Source organism: Equus quagga, chromosome 8 (genome assembly GCF_021613505.1).
Source record: "Equus quagga isolate Etosha38 chromosome 8, UCLA_HA_Equagga_1.0, whole genome shotgun sequence".
NCBI lineage: Eukaryota > Metazoa > Chordata > Mammalia > Perissodactyla > Equidae > Equus > Equus quagga.
The window spans coordinates 10,554,256-10,569,191 of record NC_060274.1 but is presented as its reverse complement, the minus strand read 5'-3'; the positions used below and the strand labels follow the sequence as shown (position 1 = coordinate 10,569,191).

Sequence of the window (14,936 nt, the reverse complement as noted above, 5' to 3'; positions counted from 1 at the left end):
GAGTCAGTGGTGGGTGTTTATGTCGAGGTTTTCACTTTTCTCTCCCTACAAGGGAAAGGAGCTGTATTTATAGGTGTGGTTCGTCTCTTCCTCACAACCACCCCACGAGATGGTACTGCCAGCCTCGTTTTATAGACGAGGAATTCAACTCAGAAGTTTAGTGACTTAGCCAAGTAACTGTGGACCCGCGCCTGTGTTGGTTCTCTGTATTACCAAGTAACAAATTGCCACAAACTTAGCAGCTGAAAACAACATAAACTGATGATCTTGTGTTCCTGTGGGGTCTCAGCTCAGGGTCTCACACAGCAGACGTCAGGGTGTCAGCCAGGCTCCATCTCATCCGAGGCTCAGAGTTCTCTTCTAACCTCATTCCGGTTGCTGGCAGGATTCGGTTCCTTGCAGTTGTCGGACTGAGGTTCCATTGTCTCGTTGACTGTCCTCTGGGGGCCGTGGCAGCTGCTTCTTCAAGGCCAGCGGGAGAGTATCTCTGATGTCTACACAGGGATGTGAAGGGCACACCAGGATGATGTCCCTTTTGGTTAACTCACAGTCAGCTGATTAGTGACCGTAGTTACATCTGTGAAATCCCTTTTACCCCATGATGTAATGTAATCATGAGAGCAATATCCTGTCGCATTCATAGGTTCTTCCCACACTCAAAGGGAGGGGCTCATACGAGGCATGTCCTTGGCGTGAGGGCACCTTGGGGCCTCTCCTGACCCCAAACCTTAGGCTCTTCCTTCTGTATTGTCGTCAGCCACATTAAGGATAGGGTATATGCCTGTCATAGTAAGGAGAACAGAAATGACTGGAAAGCAATGTTTGGGGCCTTTAACTTCTGAAAATGCTTAATTTTCTGTCTGTTATTGAAAATATTGCAGTGCCTGGAAGTAGTGAGCCCTTCATGACGCAAGGACAGATGCCCACTAGCAGCATGCAGGACATGTATAACCAAAGTCCCTCTGGAGCCATGTCCAGTCTGGGCCTGGGGCAGCGGCAGCAGTTTCCCTATGGAGCCAGTTACGACCGAAGGTGAGTGTCTTCTGAGATGTGACGAGATGCTTTCCTAGAAACTCTGCTTTCCTCACACGCGCACACTTCCGAGCCCTAGGTAACTTACAGTGTCGCCTCTCCTGCTGAAGTTAATAAGGAGGGTGGTGTCAGATAGCTGCCTTCTGTCGACAGCTGTACCAGGACTTTGTCCCCAGGCAGCCAAGTGCAGCTGTGTTTTTATAAGCAAATGCCCAAAAGCATAAATTAGAAATTTGCTGGGGCCAGGCTGGCCATGGCAGGAATCTTCTCCCTGGGAACTCCAGCGCCAGGGCCGTCCCAAGTAATGGCCGTCCTCTCAGCACCCAGATGCCCCCTGGAGGCAGCCGCTGTCACCACACTGAGACTCACACCCCAGCTTCCAAGTGTGGCTCGTCTCGGGAACTCCCAAGAGCTGGTGGGTTTTCCAGCCCCTCCCCTCCTCCCTCCCACCAGCGTTTCTTCCCTGGGGAACGTCTGTGCAGTGGTAGCCGCACTGGGCTTTCTGCAGACTCGGGGCTGTAATGGGTTCTTGGAAAGATCTTCCAGGTGTTGTTTTTTATGGTGTTTGCATTCTTCCCTATGAATGTTTTAAACAGAGAGAATGCTTTGCTCCCTAATGAACATCTTTGGGAAGAGCCACTGCACAGGCTTCACTGGAGCTGCTTTTCAGGGTGGCATCTTGACATTATTATGGCAAGTTAGGTTGCAGTACTGATCAGATTTTTTTTTTTCTTCAATTTTTTTTTTGGTGAGGAAGATTGGCCCTGAGCTGACATCTATGCCAATCTTCTTCTATTTTGTATGTGGGATGCCTCCACAGCATGGCTTGATGAGCACTGTGTTGGTCCACGCCCAGGATCCGAACCCACAAACCCTGGCTTCCTGAAGCAGAGTGTGCAAACTTAACCATGGCGCCACCAGGCTGGCCTCCAGATTTATTTTTAATATACTAGAAGGAAAGTCACTGACATGTCCCTGAGAAGTAACAGAAGACTGCTTCCTAAAACAGTGGCTTAGGGCCGCTCCTCTGTGTGAAGACGGCCCCGGACTTTAATACTTGCAACAGAAGCTCCCTTCCCTGGGTTCGTGTGTCCTCTACCTCCCTCATAGAGAGGTGCTCCGAAACGAAGCCTTTAGTATAATATTGGTGATCTTTAAAGGAAAAACACGGAGGCATAATAGAAGGCTCTTTTCCTAGCCGTAGCCACGTTGGCGTCCCTCAGGACAGGGACGGCTTTCGACTGTTTGCTTCAGAATCGGGTGCATGCTGCTCCTCAGAGACCACCCCGGCCAGAGCCGCCGCCTTTCATCAGTCCACATGCTGGGGTCATAGGGAGCGGTTACATCGTGAAAAGGCTTTCCTGGTTTGATACAAAGGGAAAAAACGTTTGAAAATCAATATTTTACCAAATAGGGTTTCTTTCTGGCATTTTCTGTGAGCCTGGTTCTTGAGATTACAAGGCCGTCACGTGCTCAAAGTGATATAAAACTTTCTGATAGTCATTTAAAAATCTAGGCTTCTAATTCTTACCCTGGCTATAAGTGTGGTGAATGTTCGTCTGTGGTGTCTGCAGGAATCAGTTCACTGCTGTGTAACGCTGAGTGTCCCGAATCAAGGATTTTACTTAAATTTGGTTTTTGAGGGTCCAGGAAAAGCTATTGATTTTTTTTTTTGGTTGATGAGATTAGAAGAACAGTTGTCCTGGGACATATATTCTTAAAGGAACCCAAGCAAATGTACTTTTCTGTTTCTTCTAGAATGCGTTCTAGAGCATTGCACCGCCTTGGTTTAAAAGTCACTTTGGCTCTCCCACATTGGAGAGAGGGCGTTACTGCATTGCTCAGTTTTCTCTTCGCAAAGTAGACTTGTTCAGCGTAAATTTGATTTATGTCCATTATATTTCTTTCCTCTTAGCTCTAAGCTTCCTTCTAGATGTCAGTGTCCTTGGCAAGAACTTCCCTTGTGTCTGTTTTACATGTGATATTCTCAAAATTTGTTTATTTTCTTTCTTATACTCAATCCTTGATCAGTTTAAGAATATAGTCAGTCCAAGTATTCCTTCTTACAAGATTCAGTATACTAACTAAACCAGGCTACTTTTTATGGTATTTCTAACTTCTCAATATAGTAGAAATTGAAAAATAAATGTATTGCTCATTCCCATTTATACATGCAAATCGTCCCTGTTATTCTTTTCTGTAGCCTTTTACGGTCATAGGTCTTTGAAAATTTGAATACTTATATCTATACAATTATTAGCCAACTCAGTATCGTTGGGAGTAATTTTGAAGTGTCCCTTTAGAAATTTGGACATTTGATACTCACAATAAGAAAGTGAGAAGTAGCAACATTTTCCCCGATTCTGTGTCCACGTTCTGGTACTCCTGGAAATGCTGCTTGCTTCTCGGATTCTTTCTCTTGTTTCTTGCTCTCACTAAGACCTCACATCCCAGTGCTGCCGGACGTCCCGGGAACTTGGGCGGGTGGGCAGGGCCTCCCCTTAGAGCGAGGCTGGCCTGTCCTGCAGGAGTCCTGTCACACCTACTCGCCAGGGATTGGCAGCGTTCCCAAAATGGGTGTTCCCATCCTTCTTGCTGAAAGTTCAAGTGCTGCTGCCCAGAGTGCCTGTTGGGAGATGTGTGTGGTGAAGGAAGGACGGCTGTTTAGGGAAAAGTTTCCAGAAATGGGCTGTTCATTTCCCTCTTGGCCTGAAGTCCTTTGTAAATGAAGCTTTCTTCGGATGCCTCGTTCCAGGCATGAACCTTACGGGCAGCAGTACCCGGGCCAGGGCCCTCCCTCAGGACAGCCAGCATATGGAGGACACCAGCCGGGCCTGTATCCACAGCAGCCGGTGAGTTGGCGAGCGGTGTACAGCTCTGTGCTTTCTGTTTAAAACTCAAACTCGGGTTGCTTCAGAAGTGTTTTAGGAAGCGTAACAAGATGATTCGGTTTATTGAACAATCACGATATATTTGTTGATGCCAGAAGATATTCTTAGGATTTTGATGTCAGCAAATTAAAAATAGCTCTTGATAGATGGTATCCTGAAACAAATATAACATGTTGTAAGAAGTTAAGGGCACTCATCCTTGTAAATAATAAGAAACTCAAGTATATTTGAAACGTGTGTCTGTTGTATGTACTATCGTATCAAACGCCATTTTAGAACAGAAATTTGTCAATATGTTTTAAAGAGGATATGTAGAAAAAACAACTTCAAATATTATCTACTAATACTGAAAGTTAATTGGCTTTTTAAAATTAAGATATTACCCCCACCTATTTTGACCGCATAGGATAGGTTTGTGCTGGTTCATGCAGCCATTGCAGCTCAGAGGCGACAGTTTGTGCAAAATCTTCACCTTACAGCTACCACTATGATGCAGAGAATTGCACATCACGCTGTGGCTTTTCAGACCCAGGAATCTGCTATTTCTAAGCAGCATTTTAGATCTGAGACCTCTTATAAAATAGGGGAGGTTTTAAACATTTATTTAGTTTTACTGGAGCGTGTACGCACAGTGGATTATATTATTAAATCAACTAAAGTGAAAGAACACTAATTAATACGTCAGCATGTTACTCACATCAGGGGCCTCCCACCCTGATCAAGCGCTGGTCCCCCTGGTGTCCCCAAGAGGAGAGCTGAGTAACAGGCTGCGCCCTTCCCCGTCCTCAGAGGCCGGGGCCAGCAGCTTTCATGGGAGAGTTGTGGACAAGCTGGAAGTCGGGGCAGGGGCTGTAGAGTGTCGGGGGGCAGGGTAGCATGTGTCCAGTCTGAGGAGCCAGATCCCGTCCGTGCACAGTGCTTTTCTGTAAATTAGGCCTCAGAAATCTGTGTAATCCGGGAGCCTTTCAGGCTGGCCCTCAGAATGCTCTATCCGTTCTGGTGAGAGTTATCCTTCTGCCCACTGAGGCTGTCTTCGTGGAGCTCCACACCCCTGTCCAGCGCTGCCCACGCGGTGTCCCGACACCACACTCCCCCAGTATTCCAGCCCTGGAGGTACAGGAGAGAAGCCTTTTTTTTTTTCACCCACAGAACATTTTAGACACCTGGAAACAATCTTTGGAAGCCCTCTTGGAGTACGTGACATGGCATTATATGATACTGAAATATAGGACGTAAATTGTTAGTCCTTAGCTGTTATCAGAGCTTCCCTTATTCGTTGTGAAATGAACATTCCACCAGGTAATAATGATTTTGCATAATTGAAGTGTGCGATTGTACCTGGAAAAGCACATCAGTGTGACTCGTCTTTATGTGAATTTCAGAATTACAAGCGCCATATGGACGGCATGTACGGGCCTCCAGCCAAACGCCACGAGGGGGACGTGTACAACATGCAGTACGGCAACCAGCAGCAGGAGATGTACAACCAGTACGGGGCCTCCTACTCCGGCCCAGACAGGAGGCCCATCCAGGGGCAATATCCGTACCCCTACAACAGAGAGAGGATGCAGGGCCCAGGGCAGATGCAGCCGCACGGGATCCCGCCGCAGATGATGGGCGGCCCAATGCAGTCGTCCTCCAGCGAAGGGCCTCAGCAGAGTCTGTGGGCGACACGCAACGATATGCCTTATCCCTACCAGAACAGGCAAGGCCCGGGTGGCCCTGCACAGGCACCTCCTTATCCGGGCATGAACCGCACGGATGATATGATGGTACCTGATCAAAGGATAAATCACGAGAGCCAGTGGCCTTCTCACGTCAGCCAACGTCAGCCTTATATGTCCTCTTCAGCCTCCATGCAGCCCATCACGCGCCCGCCTCAGCCATCCTACCAGACGCCACCATCACTGCCGAACCACATCTCCAGGGCGCCCAGCCCCGCCTCCTTCCAGCGCTCCCTGGAGAGCCGCATGTCTCCCAGCAAGCCTCCCTTTCTGCCCTCTATGAAGATGCAGAAGGTCATGCCCACCGTGCCCACGTCCCAGGTCACGGGGCCGCCCCCCCAGCCACCCCCAATCAGACGGGAGATTACCTTTCCGCCTGGCTCTGTAGAAGCATCGCAGCCTGTCCTGAAACAAAGGCGAAAGATTACCTCAAAAGACATCGGTGAGCGTTCCCCAGGCTCTGTGCCTGCAAGGAGTTCCCGCTGTGATCTAGAAGTTTACTTTAGTTAGACGTAGTTCCTGTTAATCCCAGAGGGGTGACATTCTTAGGACTCCAACCCAGCAAGACGTGTTTTTGTGTGGGAGCAGTAGTTGGAAGCCACTAATCTGAGTCAAGCAAGAGTGCCAGAGAAGAGTGTGAATTAAAATAGTGTTTTTACATGTGAGCATTATTGTGAGAGAGCAGAGCTCCAGGGGAGAGACCATGGAATCCTCAGTAACTACGTAGTACGTCTGGGCTTAAAGATTTGACCTTAAGCAATGCAGTGTGTGCGCTAAGGTGGCCTGGGAAAATTTGAAGGCCAGCCACTCTGTGGTTTTGGTGACAACATACAGACAGTGAGTTTCCCTGGGAGAAAGTAGAAGCCTGAATATGCTACATAGGTAGATATATGGTGTGATACATGGAATTTGATATGATGCACAGAATCGATGTAACCCGCACAGCACTGGTAGATAGCAGGCAAGGCACTCTTTCAGTAGAATGCGATGGTGCCGTTCATCCTATTTCGGATGTTCGGAGGACTAATTAGAGCTCTGGACTATCTGGGAATGCACAGTTTTTCTGCATTATGTTTAAAGTACTTTTAATACAGCAAAGGACATTATAGATCTCAGTTATGTAAAACAAATTTTCCAAAATCACTTGCCTTGAAATCATTTGCAGTGATTAGAAAAATTAAAGATACTAAATTAAAGATGTTTTCAATCATTGGACATTAAGGAGATATAGAGAGAGAGAAGGGGAGAAAAGTCAAGAGTTTTATAGAGAGAGGGCTGCTGGAGGCGAGAAAAAGATACAGACACGGGACCATCTTATATATGGAAATATATATGTAAAAATATGCACATATATTTGTGTGTATATATGTTTACATAAACATATATTTAAATTTTTATAAAATTTCTTAGCGCACGTTATACCAGTATTTGTCTTCAGCCTACGGAAATTTGTGTTCCTTTTTAAAAAAGAATATTTGCTTTTTCTATTATAAAAGTATTGTGTACCTATCTCAGAAAACTGGAAAAGTAGGTGAAATTAAAATACAGGTGGAAACCCACAGTCCCCTCCCCTCCACACACGTGCTTCCTCCTGGCGCCTGGTGTTGGCTGTGCCTGTGGTGAGTTCTGGTTGCACGGGTCTGCTGGCACCTGGGGCCTGCTGCTTTCCTGGGCCGGCTTCTGCTGAAATTTCAGACACACGATAGGGCTCCTCCTCTCGCCCCATCTTACGGCAATCTTGCAAATGTTTTATCTCATCACTCTGTCTTCTTCAGTAACAGGAACGGGGAAAACAGAAGTACAACCCTCTGTTTCCCCTTCTCTGGCTCAGGCCTGCCTCTTCGAAACTCTGAACGTTCGAAGTGCTGTTATTCGTCGACAGCGCGTTCTGAGGTCAGGAGCTCAGAAATAGAAGAGGACAGCATGGGAAAATCCCGAGTTTCTATCAGAGAATGTGCTGTTTGGGAATTACATTTTGCTTCCATTCTGCATATTTGCCAGCCGTCTGAAGATGCCACCTTGAGACATTTGTGAATGGAGCAGGCCGGAGAAGACAAATACCATTTTTTGGGTTGACTCAATTATTAAAGCTCTGATGCGTCATTACAAATTCTGTCAGAGGCTAAAAGACAGAAGCGGGCGATGAGAAAGGACCATTTGAGCTTAACCACTGCCACCTCTGGAAGCACTTGGGCTCCTGTTTAACCCACAAAGCAAAAAGATCTTAAACAAGGGCCGGCCCGGTGGTGCAGCGGTTAAGTGCGCATGTTCCGCTTCAGCAGCCCGGGGTTCGCCGGTCGGGATCGCAGGTGCGGACATGGCACCGCTTGGCAAGCCATGCTGTGGCAGGCGTCCCACACATAAAGTAGAGGAAGATGGGCACGGATGTTAGCTCAGGGCCAGTCTTCCTCAGCAGAAAGAGAAGGATTGGCAGCAGATATTAGCTCAGGGCTAGTCTTCCTCAAAAAAAAAAATAAAATAAATTTTTAAAAAACATCTTAAACAACAAAAGTGTTTTAGTAAAGCCATCACCTTCCCTTTAAAATCTGGAAACGATCGTGTTTATTCCTCAGAACGTTTGCTTAAAATCAGTATTTAACTGAACATTCCACTTCTTTTTTCTTATCCTTTTGTTACTTTTTCTTCTTTTGTGCATTGAGTTAATAGTAACCATATCCTCGTTCTCTGCCCTGTTTTGTAGTTACTCCTGAGGCCTGGCGTGTGATGATGTCCCTTAAGTCAGGTCTTTTGGCTGAAAGTACGTGGGCTTTGGACACTATTAATATTCTTCTCTATGATGACAGCACTGTCGCTACTTTCAATCTCTCCCAGGTAAGCAGCCCCAGTCCAACTGGGACCAGATTAGAGTAAGAAAATTAAGTCGTGTGTAACGCTTTAACGGATGCCCACCGTGATGAGCACCCACCGCCTAACCTTGTTTATCTTTGTAGTTGTGTTAAACCAACGCCAACCAACGTAGAGGTGTCTGAAGGTCTAGTCTGGAATCATAATTCATTTCAAACTTTAGTGTCGGTACACACACACCTATGTTTCTCATAAGAAAACAGTGATCTTGTGTGTGTGCAATAGATGATGGTAGTAAAATTAAATTGTTGTTTAGAATGAGTGTTAGCAGGCCAATGGGGATTAATCCACCTGTAACATAAAATTATTGACTGTAGTCAGTGCTGGATATGTAGCTTGCAATGGGACATCACTCTACTTTCCAGGGGAACCTAATGTCATTCTTTTAATTAAACAAAAATTACAGAAAATGTGTAATATATGTAGAAGTAGAGAGAACAGTTTAATGAATCCCGTGTACCCATCATTCAGCCAAAACAGTTATGAACTCAAGGCCGGACTCGTTTCTTGGTCCTTCCCCTCGTTTCTGCCTCTCTCCAGGTTGTTTTGAAGCCGTCATTTGAGAGCCTGCCACTTTTAATGAGCTTTAAGCTCCCCTTTATGCAGTGCTCGGCTGAAGGTCGATTCCAGCATAATCGCTTTAGAAGAGAGAAGGGGAGCTGAGGGTTCGGAAAAACGCCCAAGAGTCAACTGAGCTAAAAACTTTTAAAGAAATATTTAGAAACAAAAATGAGAAAAGGTTATTTTCCCTGCTGTGTGTGAACAACTCTCTGCTTTTGGTGAAAAAAGCCAAAACTCCTCATTCGCTTGCTTCTATTGAGTAGGACCAGAAGCTTCTCCCTCCTCTTTCTTCTCTCACTGAAGTTGTCATCACAGCCCTGAAAGGCAAGGTTTCAGGAGATAGGAAGTTATTAATAAGGCCGTAAGCCCTGCATGAAGTCCATTTTAACAGAAGTATTTAAAAAACTTAGACTGCCTTTGCTAGAGTAATGAGTAATGAGCTTCATCCTTAGGCAGGTGAACTGCTGTTGATCACATGTCTTCAGAACCAGCATTGCTCCCCCACCTTCCCTTGCCCCCACCCTGGGAAAAAGTAAACTTGGGGGTGGGAGGGGCGTGGAACACAAACCTCCACTTGAAAAATTATGCCATCATATCCTAAAAGCAAGTACTTTATGGCTGGCACGTGGATTTCCGCTCACTTCTTATTTATTGTTTCAAACCCACTTTCAGGAATTGACAGCAGGATATGAAAGTATAGTTGATTTCTGTAACACCATCATTAATGAAACCTTTCTATTACTCACTTACCGTTTATCCTCCCTGAATGTGGTGGTGTGCCTGTTGAGGGACGGGAGCTGGGCGATTGCTAATCATGGAATATATTGGTTTTCTGGACACAAACATTTGCTTAAAGGAAACAAAACGCGTTCTCGTCGTGGCTTTCGTCTTTCAGCTAGAGTCGTGATAAGTGAAATGTAAAATTGCATTCTGTGAAACATTCTAATTCATTTATCAGGGACTAAATTGATTTGTTTTTAATTTTCTGTGTTTATGAGCTACTACATTGCTGAAATTATCTTCTCCCAACGATATATGGAGAACGTAAATTAGAGTAACCTATGGCACCTGAGACAAAAATAACCATAAAATCCTAAGAATAACAGCCATAAAAATCCAGGCTAGCAAGTCTCAGATAAATAATAGAAGAGAGCAGACTCACTTTGGGTGAATGCGTCCATAAAATGCATCTCCCCACTCTGCCGGTAAGGAGTGCATTGTATCTAAACCAGAAAAAGGGAGACAGGACAACAAAGCACCCCCTCATCAATAACATTAGAAATATGAAAATAACAAGTCGGTTTTCATGTCGATCATACAGGAAAGTAAGCAGCAAGTGAGAAACATGATAAATGTCGGTTTGGTTAATAACGTAGAATTCAGGAAGGCAGTTCTAACTGATAATGTAGTTTCTCTTTCTCGGCTCAGCCAAAAAGGAATGAAAACATGTGAAAATAATCGTAAAAATGTATCAAGAGCTATCAGGATGTTCGCTCTTCCCAGTCTAATCTGATGTTATGACGTTTTACCTGTTCTCTTCTTGTTCTGTTCTCCTCTCTAGTTGTCCGGATTTCTCGAGCTTTTAGTAGAGTACTTTAGAAAATGCCTGATTGACATTTTTGGAATCCTTATGGAATATGAAGTGGGAGACCCCAGCCAAAAAGCACTTGATCACCATACAGCAAAGAAAGATGATAGCCAGTCCTTGGCGGACGATTCCGGGAAAGAGGACGAAGATGCTGAATGTATTGATGACGAGGAGGACGAGGAGGAGGATGAGGAGGAAGACGGTGGAAAGGCGGAGGCCGAGGATAAGAGCAGCATGCCTGTGACCTCTCCCGACGCCACTGCAGACCCAAAGGAGAAGCCCAGGCAAGCCAGTAAGTTTGACAGGCTGCCCATCAAGATAGTCAAAAAGAACAACCTGTTTGTGGTCGACCGATCTGACAAGCTGGGGCGTGTGCAAGAGTTCAACAGCGGACTTCTGCACTGGCAGCTGGGTGGTGGGGACACCACCGAGCACATCCAGACTCACTTTGAGAGCAAGATGGAAATCCCTCCTCGTAGGCGTCCCCCTCCCCCTCTAAGCTCCGCAGGTAGAAAGAAAGAGCAGGAAGGAAGAGGAGATTGCGAAGAGCAGCAGGAGAAAAGCATCATCGCGACCATCGATGATGTCCTGTCCGCTCGACCAGGGGCGCTGCCCGAAGACACAAACCCTGGCGCCCAGATGGAGAGCAGTAAGTTTCCCTTTGGTATCCATCAAGCCAAAAGTCACCGGAACATCAAGCTGCTGGAGGACGAGCCGAGGAGCCGAGACGAGACTCCTCTCTGCACCATTGCGCACTGGCAGGACTCTCTGGCTAAGCGCTGTATCTGTGTGTCAAATATTGTCCGTAGCTTGTCTTTTGTGCCTGGGAACGACGCCGAAATGTCCAAACATCCAGGCTTGGTGCTGATCCTGGGGAAGCTGATCCTTCTTCACCACGAGCATCCAGAGAGAAAACGAGCGCCACAGACCTACGAGAAAGAGGAAGATGAGGACAAAGGGGTGGCCTGCAGCAAAGATGAGTGGTGGTGGGACTGCCTCGAGGTCTTACGGGATAACACGTTGGTCACATTAGCCAACATTTCTGGGCAGCTAGACTTGTCTGCTTACACGGAAAGCATCTGCTTGCCAATTTTGGATGGCTTGCTGCACTGGATGGTGTGCCCGTCTGCAGAGGCTCAAGACCCCTTTCCGACGGTGGGACCCAACTCTGTCCTGTCGCCTCAGAGACTTGTGCTGGAGACCCTCTGTAAACTCAGTATCCAGGACAATAATGTGGACCTGATCTTGGCCACGCCCCCGTTTAGTCGTCAGGAGAAATTCTATGCTACGTTAGTTAGGTACGTTGGGGATCGCAAAAACCCGGTCTGTCGAGAAATGTCCATGGCGCTTTTATCGAACCTTGCCCAAGGGGACACGCTGGCAGCAAGGGCAATAGCTGTGCAGAAGGGGAGCATTGGAAACTTGATAAGCTTCCTAGAGGATGGGGTCACCATGGCCCAGTATCAGCAGAGCCAGCATAACCTCATGCACATGCAGCCCCCGCCTCTAGAACCACCTAGCGTGGACATGATGTGCAGGGCGGCCAAGGCCCTCTTGGCTATGGCCAGAGTGGACGAGAACCGGTCGGAATTCCTTCTGCACGAGGGCCGGTTGCTGGATATCTCCATCTCGGCCGTGCTGAACTCTCTGGTTGCGTCTGTCATCTGTGACGTACTGTTTCAGATTGGGCAGTTATGACATCCGTGAGAAGGCAGCGCTGTGTGAGTGAAGACTGGAGGCTCCCGTGTAACTAGCCATTTCTGTTCTTGTCCATCCAGCGTAAGAAGAAGGAAAAGAAAATCTTTGCTCCTCTGCCCCATTCACTATTTACCAATTGGGAATTAAAGAAATAATTAATTCGAACAGTTATGAAATTAATATTTGCTGTCTGTGTGTATAAGTACATCCTTTTGGGTTTTTTTTTTCCTATTTTGTTTTGTTTTTTTAACCAAAGTTGCTGTCTAGTGCATTCAAAGGTCACTTTTTGTTTTTCACAGATTTTCTTTTTAATGTTCTTTTCCATGTCGTATTGCATTTTTTTGGGAAGCAAATTGACTTTAAAGGAAAAAGTTGTGGCAAAAGATGCTAAGATGGGAAAATTTCACCACACTGAGGCAAAAAAGGTGAAAAATTATCAGTTTCCTAGGCGTGTTATTTTCAGACAATGAAAAAATAAAAACTTGTATCCCATCGCCCAAAGCTCTGTGCAATAGAAACTTCTAGAAATGTAGGTATAGGGGCTCAAGGAGGTGTGTCAGTCAGTAGTCCAACTATGAAATTATACTGGTTTCTCCACAGGAAAATGGTTACATTAGGCTAGGAGCAAAAACAATGTTTTTTTAAGTTAAGATTGAAAATACGTACCTGACAACGATCAACGGAAATTGCTTCCTCACCACTACTGTCCTGTCTGCTGTCTGTCATTTGATCTTCACATGACAGTTCTTCACAATTCCTTTAATCATTTTTTAAATATTTTTTTTACTGCCTATGGGCTGTGATGTATATAGAAGTTGTACATTAAGCATACCCTCATTTTTTTCTTTTCCTTTTTCTTTTTCTTTTTTTTTTTTTAGTACAAAGTTTTTAGTTTCTTTTTCATGATGTGGTAACTACAAAGTGATGGTAGATTTAAATAATTTTTTATTTTTATTTTATATATTTTTTCATTAGGGCCATATCTCAAAAAAAAAAAGAAAAAATACAAAAAACAAAAACAAACAAAAAAAACAAAAAAAAGAGGGTAATGTACAAGTTTCTGTATGTATAAAGTCATGCTCTATTTCGGGAGAGCAGCTGATCACAATTCGCTTCATGAATCAAGGTGTGGAAATGGTTGCGTATGGATTGATTTAGAAAATGGTTACCAGTACAGACAAAAAAGAAAAAAATCCAACTCAAAGGAAGAAACACAACTTCAAAGATTTTTCAGTGACAAGAATCCACATTTGTATTTCAAGATAATGTAGTTTAAAAAAAAAAAAGAAAAAAACTTGATGTAAATTCCTCCTTTTCCTCTGGCTTAATGAATATCATTTATTCAGTATAAAATCTTTATATGTTCCACATGTTAAGAATAAATGTACATTAAATCTTGTTAAGCACTGTGATGGGTGTTCTTGCATACTGTTCTAGTTCCCTTAAAGTGGTTTCCTAGTAACCAAGTTATTTACAACATAGAGGGGAACACAACCGTGTCCCACGTAGTCCCTCGTTACAAAGCCCTGAGGTCGGGAGCGACTTTCAAGGGGTTACCTACTTTAGAGAGGGGAGCAACAGTTTGATTTTCTCAAATTATTTGGCTAAGGAGTCTTCGTCTGAAGCAATCAACTCTAGCGACATTGATGTACGAGAATTTTCAGTGTATATGGGAGGTGGCTGCCCACCCACGAGGTGAGATCTCAAAGGTGTCTCACTCTGCCTTTTATAACCCCAGCTTAATTTTAATCAGAGTTCAGTCTATTCCATGTCTCTCCTTCGTGCCTCCAAGTGATTTTGCATTTAGTTGACTCCACCGTGTATAATATTTATATTGTGCGATGTTAAAAAGAATATGTTATATTGTATGTGGTGTACATAGTGCAAAGTGGTTATTTCTATTTCAGGGCATATGAATATTCTCATATTCCTTCCTACCTGGTGCACAGTAGCTTTTTAATACGAGTCACTTCTGATTTCAACTTCTTCCTGGGTCTTCGACTGTTATTGTGTAACAATCAATTTCTTGGAAACTGCTGCAGAATGAAGCTGTTAGTGGCGCCTCTTCCAACTCTCCTCACCTCACCATGCCATTCACAGCACACTCACAAATGCCAAGGCCTCTCGCCAGATCTGTCATCCGCGTGCACATTGCTCACGGTCACACGTGGAAGAGTTAGACGAGAGCATGCACTTAACAATCAGAGTGTAAAACGTGACTCTCTAGTGTTATGAGGAAAAAAAATGGTTTTCTGCAAGCAGCCCCATCACTTATCAGCTCCCACATTACTTAGACAGTCTTCTTACAGAACAATGCAGCCAAATACATGTTGAATTAAAAACCCATTTATAATTCTTTAAATAAATCTGCTTGCTAAGAACAGATTTGAGTGCTCCAAGCTTCAAATATGGAGATTTGTAAGAGGGAATTCAATATTATTCTAATTTCTCTCTTACAGAGGATGAATAAAAGATGTGTACAAACTTTGAAATTATCTAAGATCCCAATTCTTTTGTCAATCAAAAGAGTAAAATCATTACAAAAGACTGTTGTCCTGGTTTGAGTTGTAAATGATA

The 14,936-nt window shown here is 44.8% G+C and overlaps 1 protein-coding gene across 9 annotated transcripts in view; it reads left to right on the top strand.

Annotated features, from left to right (window-relative positions):
* Positions 1–13,762, top strand: part of ARID1B (AT-rich interaction domain 1B) — a 413,283-nt gene extending 399,521 nt beyond the window's left edge. For all 9 annotated transcript variants that reach the window (XM_046669908.1, XM_046669910.1, XM_046669906.1 and 6 more), the window contains 5 exons: positions 882–1,032; positions 3,788–3,884; positions 5,306–6,089; positions 8,349–8,479; positions 10,635–13,762. In XM_046669908.1, the coding sequence (XP_046525864.1) occupies positions 882–1,032; positions 3,788–3,884; positions 5,306–6,089; positions 8,349–8,479; positions 10,635–12,359 (2,888 nt within the window). In that variant the 3' untranslated portion in view covers positions 12,360–13,762. The remainder of the gene's footprint in view (positions 1–881; positions 1,033–3,787; positions 3,885–5,305; positions 6,090–8,348; positions 8,480–10,634) is intronic.
* Positions 13,763–14,936: the final 1,174 nt, after the last annotated feature.